Source organism: Tenrec ecaudatus, chromosome 6 (assembly GCF_050624435.1).
Source record: "Tenrec ecaudatus isolate mTenEca1 chromosome 6, mTenEca1.hap1, whole genome shotgun sequence".
Lineage (NCBI taxonomy): Eukaryota > Metazoa > Chordata > Mammalia > Afrosoricida > Tenrecidae > Tenrec > Tenrec ecaudatus.
Window position 1 is genome coordinate 125,187,188 of NC_134535.1, and position 25,688 is coordinate 125,212,875.

Here is a 25,688-nt window from a genome sequence, read left to right on the forward strand (position 1 = left end):
ACTATGAGACATGACGCCCCTCACAGACCAACCCATAGCCCTACAGGTGACAATACTGGAGACACAGTGAAGGAATTGCACCCGATTAGATCTGCCACACCGAGGCAAAACATTAAGGGGTGCAACAGAACAGCAAGGGAATGGAGCGGCAGGATCCTCAGGGAAAGGTGAAGGTGGACTTTGGGGTCAGGGCATGGTGTCCCAACAGACTGGACTGGAAAACACTCCTAAAGGCCAACAAACAATCCTTGAACTAACTACAAGCTTTTCTTTCTTGTGTTTTGTTTTTGTCATTGGTTTGTTGTTTTGCTGTATATTGTTGCTTGGTTGTGCTCTGTCTTGTTTTTGTGCATGTTACTATCTCCGCAGGTCTGTCTAAATAAGATAGGCTGGATGAACAATTGGAGGAGAAAACAACGGGATCGATAGTTCTGTGGGGACATGGGAGATGGGGAGGTGGGGGGAAAGGTAGTGGTGTTAATAAACCCAGGGACAAGAGAACAACAAGTGATCCAAATTGGTGGTCAGAAGGGTGTGGGAGGCCTACTAGGGCATGATTAAGAGCAACGTAACTAAGAGCAATTGCTGAAACCCTGGTGGGGACGGAGCATGATGGTGGGACAGGAGGGAAGTCAAAGGAAATAGAGGAAAGAGAGGGGAGGCTGAGGTCTAGATAAAGACATACATATGCAAATATATTTATACAGAAGATGGGGATATAGATCTATGTGCATATATTTATAAGGTTAGTATTAAGGCAGCAGAGGGACATTGGACCTCCACTCAAGTACTCCCTCAATGCAAGAATACTTTCTTCTATTATATTGGTATTATATGATGCTCACCTTCCCAACACAACCGCTGAAGACAAAGTGGGTGAACAACTAAATGTGGTGAAGAAAGCTGATGGTGCCCATCTATCAAAAGATACAGCGTCTGGGGTCTTAAAGGTTTGAAGGTAAACAAGCGGCCATCTAGCTCAGAAGCAACAAAGCCCACATGGAAGAAGCACACAAGCCTGTGCGATCACAAGGTGTCAAGGGATCAGGTATCAGGCATCATCAGAACAAAAATCTTACCATAGTGAATGAGCGGGGGAGTGTGAAGTGGAGACCCAAAGACCATTTGTAGGCCACTGGACATCCCCTTACAGAAGGGTCTTGGGGAGGAGACGAGAAAGTCAGGGTGCGACGCAGCAATGATCAAAAATACAACTTTCCTCTAGTTCCTAAATGCTTCCTCTCCACTACTGTCATGGTCCCAATTCTACCTTGCAAGTCTGACTAGTCCAGAGGATGTACACTGGTACAGATGGGAACTGGAAACAGGGAATCCAGGGCTGATGATCCCCTCAGGACCAGTGCTGTGAGTGGCAATACTGGGAGGAGATAAGGAGGGTGGGTTGGAAAGGGGGAACCAATTTCAGAGATCTACATGTGACCTCCTCCCTGGGGATATGCAACATAAAAGTGGGGGAAGGGAGACGTGGGACAGAGCAAGATATGATAAAAAATAATTTATAAATTATTAAGGGTTCATAAGGGATGGGGGAGTGGAGAGGGAGGGGAAAAATGAGGACCTGAATCCAGGGGCTTGGGTAGAGAGCAAATGTTTTGAGAATGATGAAGGCAATGAACATACAAATGTGCTTTACACAATTGATGCATGTATGGATTGTGATAGGAGTTGTATGAGTCCCTAATAAAATGATTTTTTTATAAAGAAAAAAGAATATGATGTGTGAGTCTGAAGAGGAATTTATAGACTGGTATCAGACATATGGGCTTATATCAGACTTATGTACTTGATCTGAACTGGGCTGGGATGTTTTGTTAATATGCAATTTCTGTTGAATATAAAGCTCTCTCTTACATGTACATGAGTGTCACTGGATTTGTTTCTCTAGTCTACCTGAACTACTACTCGTTACTTTACCAAGCATGGTGTCTTTTTCCAGGGACTGGTCCTTCCTTATAACATGCCCAAAGTACATGAAACAAGTCTCACCAACCTTTCTTTTATGGAGCATTCTGGCTATACTTCTTCTATAGTAGATTTGTTTGTTTTTCTGGTAGTTCATGGTATAGGCAGCACTCTTTGCCAAAAGCATAATTCAGAGGCACCAATAAAACTTAATCTTCCTTTTTCATTTTCCAGCTTTCATAGGCATATACAAGGATTAATTGATTACCTGATAGTATTTTATCAATGAAGGATCCCTGGCGGTGCAGTGGTTAAGTACTCAGGGAACACTGAAAGGTCAGCAGTTTGAAACCATCTGCTGTTCCTTTGGACCCGATGTGGCTGTCTGCTTCTGAACGGATCACAATTGATAATGTATCAATGCGGTGGCTAGGTGGCACCAATTACTACTAGACTACTAACTTAAAGATCTCATTCAGAAGTGCCCTCGAAAAAAGACCTGGTAATTTAGCCCTGAAATATCAGTCACTGGAAATCCTTGCGATCACAGTGCTATTGTGGCACATATGGAGTCTCCGTGAGTTGGAATCAAGTCGACAGCAACTGGTTTAACATAGTAATGTTAATCTACTGATTATGATGACTACACTGTGTTACTCAGGATAATATTCTTGTATATAGGAAATATGCACTAAAGTATTTGGGGTGATAGGGCACCAGACCTATAATTTACTACTTTCAAATGTTTCAGGAGCAAAAAAAGTTTTTGTCCTTGTACTTTTTCTGTTTGCAGTTGTTAAAAAAATGAAAAAGAAAAGAGAGAGAAAAAAAGCCAAAAGTCTTGTGAGGTTCAATAGTTACACCCATAACTTCCTTTGGAAGCGTGTCTCTTTTGGTCTTTTAGGCTCAGGAAGGAGGTTCAGTCTGATGGCATGCTTTGCACATCCCTTTGCCCTGAACCCACAGTCACTCCCCAAGACCTTTCTTCTGGACTTAAGGACTTAACGGCTATCAGTGATCTTCACATTGAAGCCCATTCTGACCATGGATATTGCTTCAGGCTGATAGATTCAGACTTTGAGGGTCAGTCAAAAAGTCTTGCCACAAAATCATAGACACTTTTATTAAACAACAACAACCATAAAAAAGCAGGCTGTGAAATTATTTTCGACACATCCTCCATCTAGTTCTATTCATTTGGGAAGGTGGGCTTTCCTCTAAGCCTTCCTGAAAGAATTTTGTGTTCCATGATCTACACTCCATCAAAATGTCAGGTTGGGCATTCTCAAGGTACTCAGATTGGGTTCCTTTAAAATGTTCTTTGAGTTTTGGGAAGAAACAGAAGGCTGAAGTAGGGAGGATGGGATAAGGTTTTCCAAAGAAATCCTCAAAGGTAGCCCTGGCTACTTTTGAAGGATGAACAGGTGTGTTTTGAAGGAAAAAATTAATTTGGCACAATACAGTTCTCAATTTTCTTAAAACTTTTCCCTAATAACCACTCTCACGATTGTCTTGCGTTCTTTGAGAAATTTATTAAGATTACCCCTTTGTAACACCCCCCCATAATAATCATAACCTATGAACTGAACTCTACTTTGAATTGAACGAGCCCCACAGACCCCATCAGAAGTCACTATTTTTTACTTCATCATTTAAACCAGGGGATCTCAACCCTCCTAATGCCGTGACCCTTCAATACAGTTCCTCATGTTGTGGTGACCGCCCAACCATAAAATGATTTTTGTTGATACTTCATAACTGTAATTTTGCTACTGTTATGAATTGGGCAACCCAGGTGAAAGGGTCATTTGACCCCCCCAAAGGGGTCAAGACCCACAGAGTGAGAACCGCTGCTTTCAAAGAAGGTTTCCCAACAAGCTAAGACATGTGTACTGCTAAGAAAATTTATCTGCAATCATCTACTGATCACAAAGACATGTTTTGCTTGGAGAAAAACCCATGCATCTTTATATTCTTGTAGCAATACATTTGGAATCATCCTTGTACATTAGGTGTACATTAGATGATATTAGTGGCAGTGTGTTTTCTTAGTCTTACCATGTTGTTATTGTTGGAGTGTGCTGTTAATCCTCACTCATAGCAACCTTACATCACAGAGTTGAACTTCTCAAAGCGTTTGTTCAGTTCTGATCTCAATGGGAGCAGATCACCCGGTAGGTATTTTGTCCCCAAGAGCAGTTGGGTGGGGCCAACTTGCCAATCTTTGGGTTAGTAGCTGAGCTTTGTGTCACCAGTGGTCTGTTCTAATCCATAATGATTTGAATTTCATTCTTTCTGAGTAAATTTAGAGAACATATTTTCAGTAAAGAATCTTTAACCACCTGGTTCCTCTTTCCCTTTTCTTCCTGTTTCTTTCTTCACCCTCTGAGTCCCCACTTTGAGCAATTTGTTTAGAGTATGTTTAAAGGCTGTGGTTCTCCCCATACCGATCCTGGGAACGGATTCTCTCTGTGTACTGAGTGCTGATGCTGAAGTTTTAATTTTTCTCCACGTACTTCTCCATAGTATCTGCCTACTAGGAGGTTTCTGTTTTGTGACTGGGTTATAGGAAGTATCAAAATTTGCCACATGCTTTGTTCTCATTTCTAAAGTATCCTAAGGAAAGGGTGAAACAACATTTCTGAAGAAAGCAGCCGGTCTCTTCTCATCATGGCTTCGGAGATCACCTATGCTGAAGTAAAGTTCAAAAATGAATCCAAGTCAGAGCCTCCTGCAGGTAAGAAACCTTTCTTGGTGGACAGAGTTAGGGATGAGATAAAGAATAAAAAGAAGGGTGTGGGGAGAGAGCACTAGAACGGATTGTGATGATATATATACAACTGTTTTTCAAAGCAATTTAACCATGGAAGTGTATGATATACAAATATCATATCAAGAAAACTACTACATAAAAGATAAGAAACCAAATTTGACCAATGGATACCATAGGGGAGAAAGTGTTGCTTAGGGGGAGTTGAGTTTATGTTAATGGTGGTGGAATAATTTGGAAAAGGATATAAAAGATGGTTGCATAATACAAAGAGTATAATTAATGACACAGAATTATACATATAGAAGTTGCTGAATTGTAGAATGTTCTGTTGTGTGTATTTTTTCACAATTAAAAACAATACATGAATAATAACATACAAGGGAGAATAATATTTTTAGAAATGAATGTGGTGATAATTGTACAAATCTTGATATGATTGAATTATTGAATTGCATGACTTGTAGATGAAGTGCTAATAAGCTGGTTTTTAAAAAGAGAATCAAAAAAAGATATTCATGTTATAAACAAGATATAATGAACATGAATTGTTGGTTCTGTGAGTGACCAGGACTGCAAATGCTGAGGATTCCGATAAGATTGCGTGCTCTGTAAATAGGCATGAAGGGACTGTGTTGTTAAATGATCGTGAAAAAGGATCTGAGGACCTTATCTTTTGCCATAACTCTAATGACTGTGAGAAAACGAAGGTGTGAGATTTCAGCTACAGTCTCAATGTAAGGAAAGTGCTAGTAATCCTGAGCAAACTTTGCCCCTGGGCCTTCTGGGACTCAGAGGGGCTGGAGGCAACAGCTTGTAAAACCATATCTGATTCAAACACATGGTTTCTTAATGTACTGATGTGCTTTGGGTGGAGAATGTTGATGTTGTATATTTAGTATTGGACTGGCGTGAAATAAAAAAATGATGGTAGATAAAAGGTTAGAGATTCTAACAAAGTTAGTACCTTCAATCTTCAGGGAAATTTTCCCCCCTGAAACCAGAAAATCCATTGCACATTGTATTTCCCAAATAGGCTCAGTTAGGCTTGGGAGTTGACAAGTGGTCATTTGAGTGGCACACATGGTATGTTATATGTGGAGCAAAAGATATTAAAAGGACAAAACCAAATAAAATAAAATAAAAGAACAAAACCAAATAAACAAGGGTCAGGATTGCTCAAGTTTTTCGAAAGCATCTCTCTGGAGATATGAACAAGCATGAAAGGAAACTCTTTTCTCTCTTAAAAATGTTTGACCATTATCTTATACATGTAATGGTGTTCATTCTAGAAAAAGCTATTAAAATTGATGTATGTATGGATTGTGATAAGATTTGTATGAACCCCTAATAAAATTATTAAAAAGAAAAAGAAATTAACTAGCAATGCACAAATATTTAAATTATACTTAATCTTGTTGCTCTTAGGTGCCATCAGCTCTATTCTGTCTCTTAGTGACCCTGTACACTAATGAGCAGACACTGCCCAGGGCTGCGCCACCCTCACAATTGTTGCTGTATTTGAGCCCCTTTCTGCATCCTTGATGCTAATCCATCTCACTGGTCCTCTGCATTACAAAGCAAAATATCCTTTTCCAAGGATTGGTCCCTTCTAATGATATGTTCAATCTTACCATGCAGAAAGAACCACCATTTACATTGTAGCATACATCCCACAAGATAGAAATACATGTAAATATGTATATGTCACTTTTACAAATATGAGGTCATATTATATGATATGGAGGGCTCTCCGGTCATTTGATGATATAACTTTCAGAAAGCGATTCTTACCTATGAAGGAATTGACCTTAATCTACAGAAATTATCCAGGATGATTGTAAAGATTTAGCTGCTGTAGAATTACTTCCAGTCCCTGACAACTGGCCAAAGGTTGGCAATTTGAACTGACCCAGAGGCATCTTGGAAGACAGGCCTGTTGATATTTTCAAAAGGTCACGACCTTGAAACTCTGCTGAGCAGTTCTGCACTGCACATCTGAGGCTGCCAGGAGTTTGAATCCACTTGAAAGCATCTCACAGCACCAACAGCATTTTTCAGTTTTTAAAGATGGGAAAATTTACAGCTATTTAAACGTGTAGCAAATTTTCATATGACCATGAGAGTGATAAAGAACAAAATATGGTGTTATAAAAATATTCATAAGACAGTATAGAGGAAAATAGCATTCTCAAAACTAGTATTTATGATGTATCAATCACGTGGGAAAATTTTGATTTCAAAAAATGCTGGAAGACAGAAAAAATAATAGAAATAATTATTTCTATGATAGGAATCTTCACTATTATTTAATTTTCTAAAGTTTCTACAATAAACATCCTCATTCCTTTTTTACAAAACATCATTATTTCTTTCACATTCCTTTGCCTATGATCATGCCAAATGTTCTGCAATTAGTAATTGTGTGTCGTCCAAAAAAGGGAAGAGAGGGATGAGGAAGCATGTATGGAATTTATTGCTGACAAATCTAATTTGGTTTTCCCTTCAGCTCTCAAAGAGAAGACAAGTCCTCACCAAGGCAACCCGGGTTTTCCCAAGAAGCTTCTTGTCTCATTGCTGATCCTGCTGCTGTTATTGGCAATCTCCTTCTTAATTGCTTTTATAAGTAAGTATTCCACTTGAATCAAGGAATTGTCTCATTTCCATGAAAAGAGGGTACCTATTAGATCTTGACATTTTTTTTAAAACATCTTATTAGGGGCTCATACAACTCTTATCACAATCCATACATCAATTGTATAAAGCACATCTGTACATTCTTTGCCCTAATCATTTTCTTTTTTTTCCTTTTCTTTTTTTTACAATTTATTAGGGGCTCATACAACTCTTATCACAATCCACACATATACATACAGCAATTGTATAAAGCACATCTGTACATTCTTTGCCCTAATCACTCTGAAAGCATTTGCTCTCCACCCAAGCCCTCTGCATCAGGTCCTCCCTTTTTCCCCCTCCCTCCCTCTCCTCCCTCCCTCATGAGCCCTTGATAATCCACAGATTGTTATTTTGTCATATCTTGCCCTATTCGGAGTCTCCCTTCCCCCCCTTCTCTGCCGTCCATCTCCCAGGGAGGAGGTCACATGTGGATCCTTGTAATCAGTTCCCCCTTTCCAACCCACTCACCCTCCACTCTCCCAGCATTACCCCTCACACCCCTGGTCCTGAAGGTATCGTCCACCCTGGGTTCCCTGTGCCTCCAGCTCCCATATACACCAGTGTACAACCTCTGCCCTATCCAGTCCTGCAAGGTAGAATTCGGATCATGGTAGTTGGGGGGAGGAGGCATCCAGGATCTGGGGGAAAGCTGTATTCTTCATCGGTACTACATCGCACCCTGACTGACCCGTCTCCTCTCCTAAACCCTTCTATGAGAGGATCTCCAGTGGTCGACATTTGGGCCTCGGGTCTCCACACTGCACTTCCCCCCTTCATTCACTATGGTATGCACACACACACACACACACACACACACACACACACACACACACACATATATATTCTCTTTTTTTTTTGCATGATGCCTTATACCTGGTTAGATCTTGACATTTAACAAACAATGAGCTTATTAAAAAATCTGGAGAAGTTTCCTCTGAGAGACATAATTATTGGGAACATAAAGGGGATTTTGAGGATTCAGAGTAGTGCAGTGGGTAAAGCGCTTGTTTACTAACTCAGAGGTCTGCATTTGAACCCACCTGGGGCCCTGTAGGAGACGAGGGGACAACCTGCTTTCATTGTAGTTCTAGGGTTGCATGCTCATGGGGCAAGTGTACTCTGTGTTAGGGTCACTATGAGTTGGAGATTATTAGATAGTAGTACGTTTGATTTGATTTGATTGGGGATTTTTTCCTTCGCCTGCCTTTTGTTGTTCTGTTTAAAATTAATGGAGTCCACCCTATTTACTATTTTTAAAAATAATGGAGTGTACTCTATTAAAGAGATTGAAGAACATATGTGTAAGCATGTATGTGTGTATTGTTGAGTAAAATCTTTGAGTACTAGCTCTACATTAGACAAAGTACCCATAGAATTAAGAATTAATCTGTATTACCTTAGTAACATTTATTAAGGCCAACCCTGTTTGAGGACACAAAATTATACTTTGGGATGAACAAGTGGGCAACAGGAAACTACCAGGGAGAGTTCTCCATTGAATTTTCATCTGATTATTTTTGCCTTGCAGAATATTATGTAAATTCCAAAACCCAAGTTAGCAAAGAGGCAAATTTCTGCATATCTTGACCTGCAAGAATTTGGCTAGTTTTTTAAAGATATAAGGCAAGTGTATATTTGGATAGATTATATTCATGCATTTGGTCATTCAGTAAGCAGTGATGGGCAGCTAGTCTGTATGTTAGACATTGTGGTCAATCGGAAAGGCCAGCCCGAGGCAAAAACAACAAAGAGCCAAAAACCCAAACAGCCCCTTGGTCTCAAGAACTACAGAGGATGGTGGTAGAGGTAGCCAAATGAAGCAGTGGTTATGTGTAGTGAGTGCTTATTGGAAGTTAAGTACAGGAGACTTGAATGGGCTTCCCAAAGGAATTGACATCTGGACTCAGTTAAGCAGGGAGTGAAGAGCAGGTCCTGAAAAGAGCTGTGTGGATACAGAGATGTGAAAGAGCATGGCAGATTTGGGGCAGATAAGTATGGATGGAAGAAACATAAGGCGCTAAGTGAGCAACTGTGAGATGAAGCTGTAGATAAAGGAAATAAGCAAGGCTCAGGTCATGAAGTTCTAAGAACTCAATATTTTCTTTCCTGAAGTGATTATATCAAATATCTTAATTTTTTTTAGTAAATCGCTTTTTTGGGGACTCTTACAGCTCACAGCTCTTATAACAACCCATACATCAGTTATATCTAGCATATTTGTACATATGTTGCCATCATCATTTCCAAAACATTTTCTTTATACTTGAGTGCTTGGTATCAGTTCCTCTTTTCCCTTCTCTCCCCTCCCACCCTTGTGAACCCTTGATAATTTATACATTATTTTTATTTTCATATTTTACACCGTCCGCTGTCTCCCTTCACCCACGTTTCTGTTTTCATCCTCCTTGGGGAGGGGAGGGTTGTATGTCGATCATTGTGATCAGCTCCCCTTTTTGTCCCCTTCTACCCTTACCTTTCCTCTACCCTCATGGTATCGTTACTCTCATTATTGGTCCTGAGGGGTTTATCTGTGTCTTGGGGTTTATGGGTCTAGGGATCTTATCTGAACCAGTTGTACCAGTTATCTTTTGGTGAAACTACAACACTTTTTAACTTATGATTCTGTGGGTTGCCAATTAGGGCTAGGCTCAATTGGGTGGTTCTTTTGATGCTAGCTGGGCTCACTCCTGCCTATGCAGTCAGATGCCAGCTTCTGAGATTTGGTTAGATATTGGCTGCAATAATTAGGCAATTATTTAGCAGGATAGCCTGAAATTTTACACATGGAAACTTCCAGGCTTCCAGGAATGAAAATATAGGTAAACAAAGTCTCTTGAAACTTGAGACTGGCACATTGTTACTTCTGACACTTTCTACTGGCCAGAGGAAGTCATGAGGACAGTCCAGTACCAAAGCGTGAAGAAATAAACCTCATGTTTTATAGGAGAAGCTCCAAAATCACATTAAAAACGGGTCTACAAGAAAGGATGGAGAATTGTGGCAAGGTACTCAATGTGTTACAGTCATATAGAGCTATTAAATAATTTTGATCAGGAGAGTGACACAAACATGAATGATAAAAATATACTTTTGAGTGGGTGAAGGGAGACACTGGATAGTATAAGACATGACAAAATAATAATAGTTTATAAATGATCAAGGGTTCATGAGAGTGGGGGCAGGGATGGAGGGGGAAAATAGGGAGCTGATACCAAGGGTTCAAGTAGAAAGCAAATGTTTTGAGAATGATGATGGCAAAAAATGTATACATGTGCTTGACACAATGGATGTATATATAGATCGTGGTAAGAGTTGTACGAGTCCCCAATAAAATGATTATATATATATATATATAAGCTTTTGGCAGAACAACATGGATACATGGTTAAAATTGGAGAATAGAAGGTACGATAGTTTATTGTGCCAGCCTGGCCGATAAACACAAGTAGGATTAACTGAAGGGCAGAGGGATAAATGGCTTGGTGAGCCTCCCCTTGCTTGTTCTGTGCCTCAGTTTAAAGGGGTACACTACCTGTGGGGTGCCTAGCCTGTAGACTGTGTCACTGTAAGTTGAGGTCCCTTTAATCCCACAGGATTGGAATGTTCGTTTCTGGAGCTGGGGACCGACAGTTGATGACAGTTGGGGACCGGCCTTGCTGTTTGCTGCCTGGATATATATATAGCCCAACTCTCTCCACAGTAGGGGACTGGCAACTGGCGGCTCTCAAGCCTTAAAGGACTGCTAGTGTCTCACTGCTTTATAATTTAACTGTTAATTTCTTGTATTATCTATCTGTATATAATTTAACGGTTCATTTCTTGTATTATATATCTATCTTTATAAATATATTTATATATAATTACTAGCAATCTGGTTTGTCTCTCTAGAGAACCCTGTCCAACACAGAAGGCTAATTTATTAATTCAATTGAGAAAGTGTAAGAGCTTGAACTACGGCTAGCAATACTGAGAGGAAAACATCTATTAAAAAATGATAGTACAAAAAAAAGATAGTACGGAAATAGAATCATGGGAATTGATCTCTTGTGAATATTTAGTTTTGGGGCGAAGGGAAGTATGACTCTAAGTTTCTGCCTTGGTAAGCCTACAGACCATGAAGTTATTCAGAGTTGACAGTACAGGATGAGTAGACGATTTGGGCTGGAAGGCAGTGATTCAGTTTGGAACATGTTTTGATATGACCGTAGGAACTGCAAATGGACATATCTAATGGAAGTCACAGTTTTCTGAATTTTCAGAGAGAAGCCTGAGATTTGGAAGTCCTGTATGGACAGGTAGCACTCGAAGCATGGTAGGTGATGGTAGGCAATGGTAATGATAGGTAATTGATGTAGGTAGGAAATAGGTAATGGTAAGTAATAGACGATATCATGGAGGGAGAAGATTTAGTTTTAGAAGAGGCATACAGCTGAAACTCTGGGGAATTTCGAAGAGGTGACTAGAGGAATAGGAGATTTTGTAAGGACATAAGGAGCAGCAGTGGGAGAGATTAAAGCAAAGGCAGAAAAGAAAGGTGTCTCGGAGATAAAGGGAAGGGAGCTCACCCCCAAAAAAACTAATCCAAACCTCTCTCATCTAACACATGCCGACTCATAGTGACCCCACAGGACTGGGTAGAACTGCCTTCCTGAGTTTCCCAGACGGTCACTCCTTCTGCCAGCAGAAAGCTCCATATTTTCTCCCAGAGAACAGCTGTTGTTTCCTACTTGTTGACCCTGCAGTTAGCAGTCGTAGGCTCAGTCACCACCACATCACCAGGGAGGAACAAGAATCCAGCATCCTGGAAGGTCGGATAGGAACAGAACTAGTACGTGGACTTCGGATGCACCCTCTAAGATGCAGGTTCCCAAACGTATCCGACCTATTTATTGCCCCCTTTAAAAACCAAAACTTACTCAGGCCCTCTTGGGAATTAAAAACTTTTGTACGATAGCCCACAATCCAGGTTACCTCCTAGAAATATCTGTATTTGTCGTGTCCGTGCCTCATTCTAGCGCCAAACAGGGGGCAGCTTTACCCCCTTGGGCAACGCTGCCGAGGGGTTACCGACAGACAGCTCCTGGCAAGCGCAAGGCTAGCGCAGTGCTGGAAGCAGAAGTCAGAATGTGGCGAGTCAAGAAGTAGATAGAACACAAAGAGGGATAGAAAGGGGGAAACTAAGTGTCTAGAGAGGATGGCAATTTTAATTTTAATTGGAAAGACCGGAGCCAACGAGTCCTGGACTGGAGAAAGCTGAGACATTGGGAGGAAAAGGATTATGTTCTCCTGGTCAGTGTGGCTGTTTCTCCAACCTCATCCAGAATTCTCGAGAATTAGCTGCATCGTTTCCCTGAAAGGTCATTGTTGGGTATAACTGAAACCGACGTGCGGATGGATGTTTGATTACTTGCCCCCACCCTAAGGTTTAGCTCTTGTCTGGATTCTACCCTTAGTCTTGAAATAGAATAAAATCGATTCTAACAGAACTGTGGCGTGCTTCTTCAGCAACTGATCATCCTGAAGGAGTCTCCCGTTTCAAACTCAGTGAATTAAGATTTTGTTGGTGGTGGCGTAATGAGAATTCTCTTTTCCACAGCCCGGATCTCGCTATTCTAGTAACGGAGTCTTTGTAGATTTTCTTCCTCTACATAACGCAAGAAAGTAGAGATCTGACACTACCAGGGAATTAAATGGCCTTTATTCCTTTTTCCAGTTTTCTTTCAACGATATTCTCTACTTCTTAAAGAAAAAAAGAAGACAATAGAAGTGTCTTCTTTTGACAAAGTGACATGTGAGAAAACGTATTCGATGGTGAAAGGTAAAAATTAATATGCTTATAATTTACCTATCTAAACTCTATAAAAGATCCCAAATCAATATTTCCAATTAGAATTCTAGGCAGCTAATCCAAGAAGTTGAATTGCATGATTATTTTAAGCATTACATGTAAAAAAGCTAAATTCATAATCAAGAGAGCAGACGCTTAATGGGAAAAAGTTTACAATGCTTTAAAATTTATTCAGCCTTCATCTCTTTCTGAAATTTCTGTGCACACTTATCTTTTTCTCACACAACAGTTAAGACATATTCTCACAGAAAGACTTGATCTATATGTGTTTAAGAAAACATGAAATATGCATCAAACTGATCTGAGGAATAATGAAATTATTTTTACAGGGTTTTGCTTCTGGGAATTGGAATTGATGCTAGGAAGAGAGAAAAAACTTGCAGTTTTTGTCACCTAATTTTGTTTGATGGTAATTTTATTATGGTGTGAATTAATTTTTTAATAGAGAGGCTTTATGAAAAAAAAGAGCAGCCCTTGCTTTTGGTGGCATTGAAATGGAACTCCAGGAATTAGTACCTTGTATTTTAGCTTGTCCTTAAGTAAGGGAATGGAATCCTTTTAATTTAAAGCCAATCCAGCCATTTTTCCAATAAATAGTGGACAATATTTTTGGAAATGGGGTTTTTTATTTATAGCACAATGTTAGCATGGGTACTAGTTCAAGAAGATCCAGTTGTTTCTACATTTTCAAAAATTCCTTTTGCATTTATGTGAGGCAGGATGGGAAGAGAAAAGGGAAATCTTTAGAAACTGGGAGTTATTTACAGTTTGGTGGAATGAAGGGCAACAGCTTTTGTGTTCTATAAATTCTGATTACCACAGGGATCCTTATTTATCCTCAGGTAAATGCTCCTTCCATTGTCGGGTACATCCGTAATGAGCAACAATGATTTTTAGTTGTTTCTTAAGAGTAGTAGCTGTTCTAAACAGGCAAGATGAACCACGCCACTCTATTAATAACTAAAACCTTTACAGAACAGCTGGACTGAGAGTAGGCTAGTGCCTGGAAACCTCTTGATGTAGAACAAATAAATCCCATGATTTTTATGGTTCAAAGTAATGGGCTGGCTCAAGGGGAGGGATATTCTAGCAGTTACATTTTTATCAGGTTGCTAGGGTTATGAGGTTTGGGGGGAACAGCACAGATGCAGATACCAATTCAAGGTCTTACAAGATAGTGTCCATTTCTTGCAAATTGGGCAGGCAGAGTTTGGGATGTCTCCAAAGAGTCAAGGTCTTTATTTGGAGAGCAGGGAGAGGGAAGAGGAGAAGGTGGGTCATCTGTCAACAGGGCTTAAAGGTAGTTTGAAACAAAATGGAGCTTCCTTAAGTCAAACTAGATTACTATAGCAGGGTCATGCACTTGCACACTTTTCTTTCTTTGAAACAGTTTTATTGACATATACTTCACATCTCATACAACTTAAGAGTTCATTCAGATTAAAAAGAACGTGAAATTGTGTCAGTACGGGTAGACTAGAGAAACAAATTCATGGACACACATATGCGTATAAGGAAGAGGTTTATATACAAGAGCAATTGAAAATTGAGAAAATGCCTCATCCCAGTCCAGATCAAGTCTAGAAGTCTGATAATAGCTCATATGTCTGATACCAATCTATAAAGTCTACTTCAGATTCATAAAACACATGCAATGATGCCAAATGCAGGTCAATCACAGGCCAGTGGGTAGAAAGTCTTTGGGTCCAGTGGCGTTGTAAGCATCTCAGCATTGGCGAGGGGTCGCTACGTGGCTTCTTCAGCTTCAGAGGTCTGCTTTAGGGTAGGTCCCTGTGGCTTCTCCTCAGGGATGTCTCCCAGGAAGTGAGCAGAGAGAGAGAAGTCTTCCGCCTCCAAGGAGGAATACTGGATTTCCCAGAATTCTCAGGAGAAGGTCATGTCCACACAGAGGCCTCATTTGTCAATCCAATTGACAGACTAGACTCCACTCCTTCACTCTTAATCCTCAAATTGGCAAATGATTGTATCACTAGCACAGCAATGATCCCCGCAATAGTCTTAGGACATTTTCTTCTTTCTTGTATCATTATTTGCTCCTCATTTCCCACTTTTTAAAAAAAGCAGTTTGATTGACAGATACTTTGCACATAATACGGTTTAAGCACTCAATTATATTCAGAAGAGATCTGTAATCATCACCACAATCAATTTCAGAAGTTTTCCTTCTCATACACATTGTTGTTAGCTCCCCATATCGCCCCCCACCCCCGCAACCTTCCCTCCCGTTCCTGCCACTGTCCAGTTACTGTCTCTATAGATCTACCTATCCTGGATTTCACATGAAATCATGCAAAACAAAATCACACTGAGCAAACAAAAAAACCCAAAGCCAACAACAAGAAGAGCCACAAACAAAAAGAAAGCAGAAAATACTGAAACAACTTTAAAATGGATCAAAAGGGAAATAAAATTATAGAGTATTACATTAGAACCATACAAATCTAAAAAAAAAAAAGAACCATACAAATCTGCCATAGTTGACGCTACAGGGCTTCTGTGTGATAGCAAGACTATGCCTTTAAGACCCTAACGTTGATCTTTCTGATAGCTGGGCACCATCTAGTTCTTCACCACACTTTGCTATAGCACTCATACCTTCAGTGATCTCTTCAAGAGGGTCAGCATCTTTTAGGGTTCTACCCAGTTCTTTCATATAATTCCTGTGAAAAAACTTAGTTGTTTTGGAAATCCCTTAAAAATAATTTGGCATTTCAATAAAATGAGAATTTATGTTTATAGTTTCTATGCTACTTAATGATTTCAAATAGACCCAGAAGGAAAGGGAATATTTTAGTAGATATTTGTCTTTATACTTCATGATGTGAATTACTCAGTATTTCTATTTAAAAGTAATGGTTGATATTATCTCAAAGTAACTGTAGATTTGTTGGTATAATTATTATTATTTTTTAGCAATGAGTATTTCTCTCCATAATGTATCCTGACATTCTTGATAGCTGTGTAAAATTGTATCTTGGTTTTCTACTTCTAAGTTAAAAAGTAAGATAGAAGGACCAAAGTTTTTTTTCTTCACCAAACTAAGATTTTCATTGTAGGTGATTTTTGTATTTAATTTTGAGAAATACATCATTGTTCTAATCACCAATGGTGTTTAAAGGAAACACCAGGGCAAGTTGCATGACTATGGCTTCATAAGAGACAAGTGCTCTGCTACTCAATATTTTACCTCACATTCCCTTCATATAAGGCAGCATTAATAAAATAAGAAATATAGTCATTCTAGTACAAAGACTGGCCAAGTAATCTGAGAAAACACCTTATAAAACCTTATAAAGACATAAAGAAAATTATAACAATACTTTGTAAATGACTTATAAAGTGGATAGTATAACATATGAATATTTAAATATGAGATATTTCAAAAACAATAAATACTTAAAGAAAAATAAAACTACTAGTCTTAATTTTGGACTATTACAGTCTATACAGATTTTGTTTTGTGTATATTGATTTTTAAATGGTGCATTTTTTTATAGAGTGACTTAAAATTTTTACTCTTCAAAATTGTGGGCTAGAGTACGGAGTTTCTTATTACGTAATTCTTATCACTCACTATATTGTAAGGTAGGCATTTTACTGCGTTGGTCAAATTAGCTTGAATTTCATCAATTTTTAAAACAAAATCAGTTTTTTAGGGGTAATATTTTAAAAAACTTTTGTAAGACTAAATACGAAATTACATCCTAACCAGTGCATTATTGCAGACTGAATAGGTATGGGAGGGGCAGTGAGTACACACACACACACACAGAGATTTGAATAGGATCTTTGTACATGGGCATTTAGCTATGCGGCCAATATATCCATGAATGTGGTGGAGCATAAACTTATGGACACTTCTTAGACAAAGCCACCAGAGGGGTGGGGCTTCTTAGCTGAGGGACTCAGGACCATCGTCTGAGGGGACAACAAGGTCAATGTTCTGCATTCGGCTTTGGTGAGTAGGGACTGGGGGGGTTACTGGCCTCTCTCTAGCATGACAAAAAAGAGTAATGAAGGGGAAGGCGCATGGGCACAATTAGTCGATTGGACGAGCGGACCACGTAAATCTCAGTCTTGATGACCCCGAGACCAAAGCAGCTAGATGGGGTCATTGCCATTGCCAACTGCTTGGAAAAGGATCATATTAAAGGTTCCTGGAGAGAGTGGGAGAAGAGTTGGAACTCCAAATGAAGTTTTCTGTCTGGATAGAGACTCGATGAATCCCTTAATCACCCTTCAGGTCTGGAACTGAATTCACGTCCTGGCTTCAAATTGACGCAGCATTCAGCCAAATAATAAGTCTATAAGGGGAATAATAATGCTAGTGATGTGAGCCACTTTAAAATAGTCAGTGGCTTGAGATCAAAATGGTTGTATTTGCTCAAGACCAAAGGTCAAGAGGGTGAGTCAAGCAGGATGAATGAAAGAGGAAATGAAGGGAGAAAGTGGCTGGCTGATGGTACAACCAAGGGTTACAACGAATGAGACGAGACATAATGTATATGAATCATGGCGGGTAAAACTGATTATCCGCACTAGCTTTTCATCAACATCACACAACGAGAAGCTGGATAAATGCCTCGTTACTGCAAGGTGGGTGTTGAGGTCCACATGGTCAGCCCTGACCCTGCAGGCTGGGGAGGTCTCTTTTCTGAGTGTGGGGGAAAGTCCCATTCCATACTGGACCTTCTCTAGTATCACCTGATGGGAGTGTTGGAACCCCTTATTTCAGCACCTTACTACACCTCATTGCAGCACAGAGGGTGGACGCGCAGGCGAACCATTTATCCTTTGCTGGGGTGGAGATTTCAGTTTTTCTTATGGTTCTGGTGGTAATAGAGTGGTTATTGTTTAAGAGTTTCCTGTCTTGCCCGACGGTCTCTTTCCTGGACAGTAGGCTCCAGTCAGAATGCTCTTGTTGCCTCCCCCTCCATTTTTTACTGCCCCCCAGTGATGTTTTTAGGCCACCACATCTTCATTTCCAAGGGTCGATAAAGGGACAAAGAAAAAAACGTAAGAACACAGCACCATGTCTCTCTTGGGGTCCAAAGTCCCCCCCAAACCTACCATTTTTACAGTCTTCTTATGCTCTTTTTGTCTACCATGTCAACGGTGTGTAGTTGTGCTTTGTGATAAGAATAGGGGAAAGGGTGTCTATTCCATGTTTGCATGTGCGAAAAATCTCTGTCGGTGCTCAAACTTAATAATATTAACACTTTAAAAATGACTTTATTTGAGTGTTTATGTCTCTCTGCCCAATACAGGGAAAGGTTGGGTCTGCTGCCCAGAGAACTGGTTTGCATCTAATACCAGCTGCTATTTGATCCCTTCTGGATCGAACACTTGGACTGAGAGCCAGAAGACCTGCTCAGAGATGGGAGCTCACCTGCTGGTGGTCAACACCATGGAGGAGCAGGTACTTGCTAATACACGCTGAAGCAGGAGCCCTGCCTGGGGCTTGTTCACTTCCTGGCTGAGAGGTTTCTATTGTTCTTGGATGTTGGTGCTGTGACAGAAGGCTGTTAGGAAAAGTAAATAAGAGAGGCTCCTAAATTTTTATATTTGACAGCTCTGTTCTGGTTTAATAGAGCCTCATCCTCCAAATATGGGAGCATTTAAAATATACTGGAGCTTAGCGTGGGGAGTCCTGGTGGTGTCGTGGTTACACGTTGGTTAGCAGTTCAAAACCACCAGCTGCTTGACAGGAGAAAGACTGGACTTTCTAATCTTGTGAACTGATACGGTCTTGGAAAACCACACGTGGGTCAATATGAGTCAGTATCGACTTGATGGCAGTGAGTGAGTGGAGCTTAGTATAAGGATGAGAAAATTTCAGCCTGATATTTCTTTTACCATGAAATTGTTTTATGTATCATTAACTGCATAATAATGAGGAGGCATTAAGTGGAATGGAGAAATAATTTGGAATCTTGAACATCACAATCAATGAGGAGAAGTGAAGTTAAACCATTTTGATATTATGAAAGAAAAATGAATTAAGTTGGTAAAAACCTTGTCATGCACAACTTTGAAGAGCACCATTGCTTTGAGAAGAACACATGGAAAGTGGATGGGAGATGAGAACTCAGTATGATCGTGGACAGACCTCTCTCTCACAGTCAGATCTTCTTAAGTGATGTATTTGGTTCTGCTGGGCTCGGCCACAGAAGTCCTGTAGTCATTTCATGGGCCTTTGGCTTTTGCTGGTTCCTCTTATTTTCTTCAAAACCCTAAGAAACTCTGTACAACCCAAGTACTCTAAAGTCTGGGTTCTTTCTTTTCTTCTCTCAGAATTTCATCATCAAGAAGCTGGAAATATCATCTGCTTACTATGTGGGGCTGTCAGACCCAGAAGGGAAGAACCAGTGGCAATGGGTAGATGGGTCACCGTACAACGAGAGCGCCACGTGAGTACAGAACTCCATAAAGAATCCTGAAGGCTGCCCCACACTGGGCCACTCCAGCTCCTACCTCCAAAAACACAGCAGCGACAAAAACAAAAAAAAGCCTTAACAAAACAAAACCTCGTGTTTATTTGTCACTAAAGTCTGTGCTTTTAACCATATTTATATCTCTTAATAAAACAAAATATTAATATTATAATTAATAATTTTATCATATAACAAAATACAAAATTCTGACTAGCTTAATAAAACTCCCATTTAATTTAGATAACTTTACCACCTTTGATCCTCATGCAAATGTATCAAGTATATGTGGATATTACCTAATCCCCTTTAAAAGGTAGGGGATTTGAGACTCAAGAACATTAAATTATTTGGCCAAGATAACAGGCAGTGAGTAGCAGGTGTAGAGTTCTTAACTAGTTCTCCAGACTTCAAAAGCAGTGTATGAAGAGCAAACGCTATGGATACTTGGGACCTGGAGGAAGCCCTTCCATCACTTGAGGAAATGCTGCAGGTCTGGCTGTGCCCTGAGGGCAGATCAAGGATGAAGAAGCAAATGGGAGTCTCTGGGTGACTGATGGGAAGGTGTTTAATGTGTTCTGGATTTCTTAACATATCGGAATTCTGCGTGGTGTCAGTTTACAAGGGGAATTCCAGAGACGGAGGAGAAGCTGCTTACAATTGGGGGGCCTTGCAGAAGGGGGCAGAACGAGAATGGGGCAGAAATTATTGGACCTACTCGGCCTGGATTCCACATGTTCAGCCTCAGCTCCCTAAGTCTCTAACCCTTTTCAAACACAGTGTGAAGAAGTAGTGCCATCTCTTTCCTCCCTTCCAGATTCTGGCATCATGGTGAACCCAGTAATCAAGATGAGCAGTGTGTTATGATGAATTCTCCTAGAGGAAGCTGGGGCTGGAATGATGCCCGATGTGATAGCCCTCAAAGATCAATTTGTGAGATGAAGAAGATCTCCTTCTGAAGGGAACATTCTCCAGGGACATGTGGTTAGACGGATACCCACTGTGAACGGCGCAGGTCATTTGGTTTGTTGCTTATGTTTATACATCTTCTTAAAGGGATGCCCATGGAACTTGTCAGTTGGCTGTCACCTATGGTACTTATTATGGGATCAGTTCACACAAACGTTCATTCCTAAAGTGTACAATTTTAAGCATTTTCTGTGTTTTAGGGACTTCCCTTTGTGGGTACATGGAAGAAGCATGACATTTCTTTCCTAATGTCTGTGTGATTCTTCACTACACTTGATCTTAGCCAAAAGGTTGAGAAGCGATTTTCTGTGTGACTAATTACTGTTATAATTAGGGACTGATATAATTTGATGTGATTTTTTTTCCTGTCTAGATTTCTTTTTGTGGATTGGTTAAAAGCAAAAGAATCCCAATAAGTATGTTCTGTTTATCCCAGACAGATGATTACTTTTAACAAAAAGCATATTATGAAATAGTCTCATATAATGCCCATCAATTTAAGGTACATTCCAGCTTCGCTCCAGTAGACACTTTGGGCAACTTAACATTCTCTATTCAGTATTAGCATTTAGCATCAGGTACAGACAAAGAAATTGGAGATTGATCATAAGAAATTTATAATTATAGAATGAATTGAGGTCACAGCTAATGACTTGATACATAGAATTTTATTCATCAGGTATGCTGATAATTATTTTCTTTGGTTCAATTTTGTAGTTCGGTGCATGGATTCCTTCTCACAACGGGCCTCAGTGTGCTCTTGTAAACCAAAGAACTTTTACTGAAGTTCTTTCCCATCATTTCGTTCTACCACAATATAAAACACGCTGATCAGAAAGCCTGTCATTCATTGTTTGGCACAGGACTTTAGGGTTCCCATCCATGGCTATCCTTGCATAGCCGTATGCAGGCTCCTGATGGGACCCTTGAGATTATGTCTGATCTTGATGCAGCTGAACCATTCCATTGCCAACCACTTTTTTCTAAGTGTATTTTGAGATGAGTTGTTTGTATAGAGTTCTAATCTTATCCATTATAAGTAGAATTTACCAGTTTAACTCTCAGAGAGAAATTTACCCCCAAATCAGGGGAGTTTTACTTTATGTTTATTTCAATAATATGGGGATGAATATGAAAGACAGGCCAAGAAAGCCACTTTCTTTTCTTTCTTTCTTTCTTTTCTGAGCCACTTTCTTAAAGGGCTTTGATTCACAGAACAGCCTGTGCTGGGACTGGGGTGAAACGGAGACTGGTGAATCACTGCGGGACCTCTTCCTTCTCTCTGCAGTGCATTTTATGAATGTGGTTCAGAGCCTCTTTCCTTTAAATTCCTCACAGCACCAGTAAGTCAAAGTTGCGTGTAATAGAATTCATGTAGGATTTGTATTTAAATTCTGAAATGAATGTGAGGAACCATCACACAGAGCACTAGTCAGTTGAAAGTATTGTGAGAAATAATACAGTACTTTTAACATCATTAGGTTTGGGGGAATGAATGCATCATTCCCTAAGGAAGCCCCGGTTGTGCAATGGTGAAGAGCTCAGCTGCTAACCCCCGAGTGGGGCGTTTGAGCTCCCCAGCTGCTCTGTCAGAGACGGATGTGAAGTCTGCCTCTGTGGAATATCTGCAGCTCTGCAAACCCTCTAGGGCAGTTCTGCCAGGTCGCTGGGAGATGGCATGCACTCAATGACTCAGTGGCAACAACAGTATCCCCGGCCACCCCCACCCAGGGCTGCAATAACTAAGTACCAATAGCTGGGTGCTTTACACCAGCACAGGTTTATTCGCTCGTGACTTTGGAGTCCAGAGCCTGACATCCAGATGCCGGCTTGACCATGTTTTCCGAGGGCTTGGGGAAGAATCCTTCCTGGCCTCTTCCTGCTTCCGGTGATTTCTGGAAATCCATGATATTCTTAGATTGTAGGCGCATCACCCTAGTCTCAGCCTCTGTCTACACATAACCTTCTTCCCTGTGAACCTGTCTTGTATTGTCTTCTCTTCTTACAAGAACACCTATCAAACTGGATTGAAGACTCACCCTAATCCAGTATGAATAAATCTTAATTAATTATACCCGCAAGGACTTTATTTCCTAATACGATCATATTCACAGGTATGGGCAGTTAGGACTTAAGCATATCTTTTGGGAGGAGCACAATTCAACTCACAACAGTGTGCGTTATTGATTAACAAGATATAACTGGAGCATCCTTTGAACCAATATTTTTCAAAATAATAAAAAGCACATTCAATTTTTTACTGCTTTTAAAAACATTAAAAATGATTTTTAAAGTGAGAGTAAATGAATTTCATCATCAGTGAATAAAATACCAGACTATTTCAGTATTTATTTTGTAATATAATTTAATCTGTATTCTTAATGTTGTGGGCATATCACATGAAATCCTATATATGTAATTGTCAATAAGTAAATGCTCAGCATCAGGTGTGCATATGTTATGTTATTTATTATTGTCACAATGTGAAACCATTATTTTAGAAGCAAGTTCCCAGGTGGTACAAATGGTTTGCACTCGACTCTTAACTTTAAGTTTGACAGTTCAAGTCCGCTTAGTGGTGCCAAGGAATAAAGGCCTGACAATCTTCTCTGTAAAGGATACAGCCAAGAAGACCCCGTGGAGCAGTTCTGTGCTACAACGCATGGGGTCACCGTGAGCTAAAACCAACTAGATAAGAATCCAGAAGGTGAATCTTTTTTTTTTTTTTGGTTTCTTTTCTTTCTTTATTATTAAAAAACATTTTATTAGGGGCTCATATAACTCTTATCACAATCCATACATATACATACATCAATTGTATAAAACACATCTGTACATTCTTTGCCCTAATCATTTTCTTTTTCTTTTTTTGTTTTTTTAATTTTAACAATTTATTAGGGGCTCATAGAATTCTTATCACAGTTCATACATATACATACATCAATTGTATAAAGCACATCTGTACAGTCCCTGCCCTAATCATTTTTTTCTCCTCTTTTCTTTTTTTACATTTTATTAGGGACCCATACAACTCTTATCACCATCCATACATATACATACATCAATTGTATAAAGCACATCCATACATTCCCTGCCCCAATCATTCTCAAAGCATTTGCTCTCCACTTAAGCCCCTTGCATCAGGTCCTCTTTTTTTTCCCCTCCCTCCCCTTTCCCCCCTCCCTCATGTGCCCTTGGTAATTTATACCTCGTTATTTTGTCATATCTTGCCCTATCCGGAGTCTCCCTTCCCCCCTTCTCTGCTGTCCCTCTCCCAGGGAAGAGGTCACATGTGGATCCTTGTAATCAGTTCCCCCCTTCCAACCCACTCACCCTCCACTCTCCCAGCAGCGCCCCTCACACCCTTGGTCCTGAAGGTATCATCCACCCTGGATTCCCTGTACCTCCAGCCCTCATATGTACCAGTGTACAGCCTCTGCCCTATCCAGCCTGCAAGGTAGAATTCGGATCATGGTAGTTGGGGGGAGGAAGCATCCAGGATCTGGGGGAAAGCTGTGTTCTTCATCGGTACTACCTCGCATCCTAATTAACCCATCTCCTCTCCTAAACCCCTCTATGAGGGCATCTCCATTGGCCGACACTTGGGCCTTGGGTCTCCACTCTGCACTTCCCCCTTCATTTAATATGGTATATATATACATATACATATACACATATATATATACACACACTTATATAGTTTTTTTTGCATGATGCCTTATACCTGGTCCCTTGGCACCTCGTGATCGCACTGGCCGGTGTGCTTCTTCCATGTGGGCTTTTTTGCTTCTGAGCTAGATGGCCGCTTGTTCACCTTCAAGCCTTTAAGACCCCAGACACTATCTCTTTTGGTAGCCGGGCACCATCAGCTTTCTTCACCACATTTGCTTATGCACCCATTTGTCTTCAGCGATCCTATCATGGAGGTGTGCAGTCAATGATATGATTTTTTGTTCTTTGATGCCTGGTAACTGATCCCTTTGGGACCACTCGATCACACAGGCTGGTGTGTTCTTCCATGTGGACTTTGTTGCTTCTGAGCTAGATGGCCGCTTGTTTATCTTCAAGCCTTTAAGACCCCAGTCACTATCTCTTTTGATAGCCGGGCACCATCAGCTTTCTTCACCACATTTACTTGTTCACCCACTTTGGCTCCAGCCGTTGTGTCGGGAGAGTGAGCATCATAGAGTTCCAATTTAATAAAAGAAGGTATTCATGCATTGAGGGAGTGTTTGAGTAGAGGCCCAAGGTCCAGAAGGTGAATCTTAAAATGCATCATTAAAGTATAAGTAAATGGTCCCTCTACAGTAAAACAAAATAAAAGGTTATTTTTATAATTATTTAAAGAATGTCTGCTCACACATTACTTTTTTTCAGCACAAAAATTAGACCCTATGAATGAAACTTTTCTTAGCATGCTTGTGTTTTTTTTATATTAATCCTGATAGTTTATAATTATCTTGGAAACAAACAACCCCCACTGGAATGGCTATTATTAGATAATGGAAAGTACTAGGTCTCGGTGAGGATAAGAAAGATGGGAATCTTTGCTCACTGCTGGTGAGTATGTAACTGAACACGTTCTCTGTGGAACCGTTTGATGGTTCCTCAAAAAGCGACACAGAGAGTTACCATGTGACTCAGGAATTCCACTCCCATATGGACGCACAAAAGAACTGAAGCAGGGAATTAAATAGATATCTATACATTGCATAATTATTCATAGTAGCAACAAGTGAAAACCCCCACCATCAGCAGATAAAAGAATGTGGCATACCCATGCAATGGAATATCATTCATTATGGGAAGAACCGACGTTGTGGTACATGTAGGAACAATATGCATTAACCTTGAGAACATCAGGCTTACCACACAGGTCAAAATGTTCAAATAGTATACTATCCAATTTTCATGAATTTCTAGAATAGGAAAATGCATGGAGGCCATTGTTTACTAGTGTTTGACAGAGGATGAGAACAGGAGAAAAATGGGTGTTATTAAGGGTACTGAATTTCTGTGTAGAGCGACAAAAAACATTTGTAAATCA

General features: G+C 40.1%; 1 protein-coding gene across 1 annotated transcript; it reads left to right on the forward strand.

The window, feature by feature from the left end:
* The first annotated feature begins 4,593 nt into the window (after nt 1-4,593).
* Nucleotides 4,594-23,065, forward strand: CLEC4A (C-type lectin domain family 4 member A). Its single transcript, XM_075553120.1, has 6 exons — nt 4,594-4,660; nt 7,203-7,319; nt 13,086-13,190; nt 18,509-18,660; nt 19,536-19,651; nt 20,490-23,065. The coding sequence occupies exons 1-6, from the start codon at nt 4,594-4,596 to the stop codon at nt 20,629-20,631; spliced, it is 699 nt and encodes a 232-aa protein (XP_075409235.1). The 3' UTR covers nt 20,632-23,065.
* Nucleotides 23,066-25,688: the final 2,623 nt, after the last annotated feature.

Coding starts and splice junctions, on each gene's coding strand:
- CLEC4A (XM_075553120.1), top strand. CDS start 4,594: ATGGCTTCGGAGATCACCTATGCTGAAGTAAAGTTCAAAAATGAATCC. Junction 13,191..18,508: donor AACGTATTCGATGGTGAAAG/GTAAAAATTAAT, acceptor TGCCCAATACAG/GGAAAGGTTGGGTCTGCTGC. Junction 19,652..20,489: donor CCGTACAACGAGAGCGCCAC/GTGAGTACAGAA, acceptor CCTCCCTTCCAG/ATTCTGGCATCATGGTGAAC.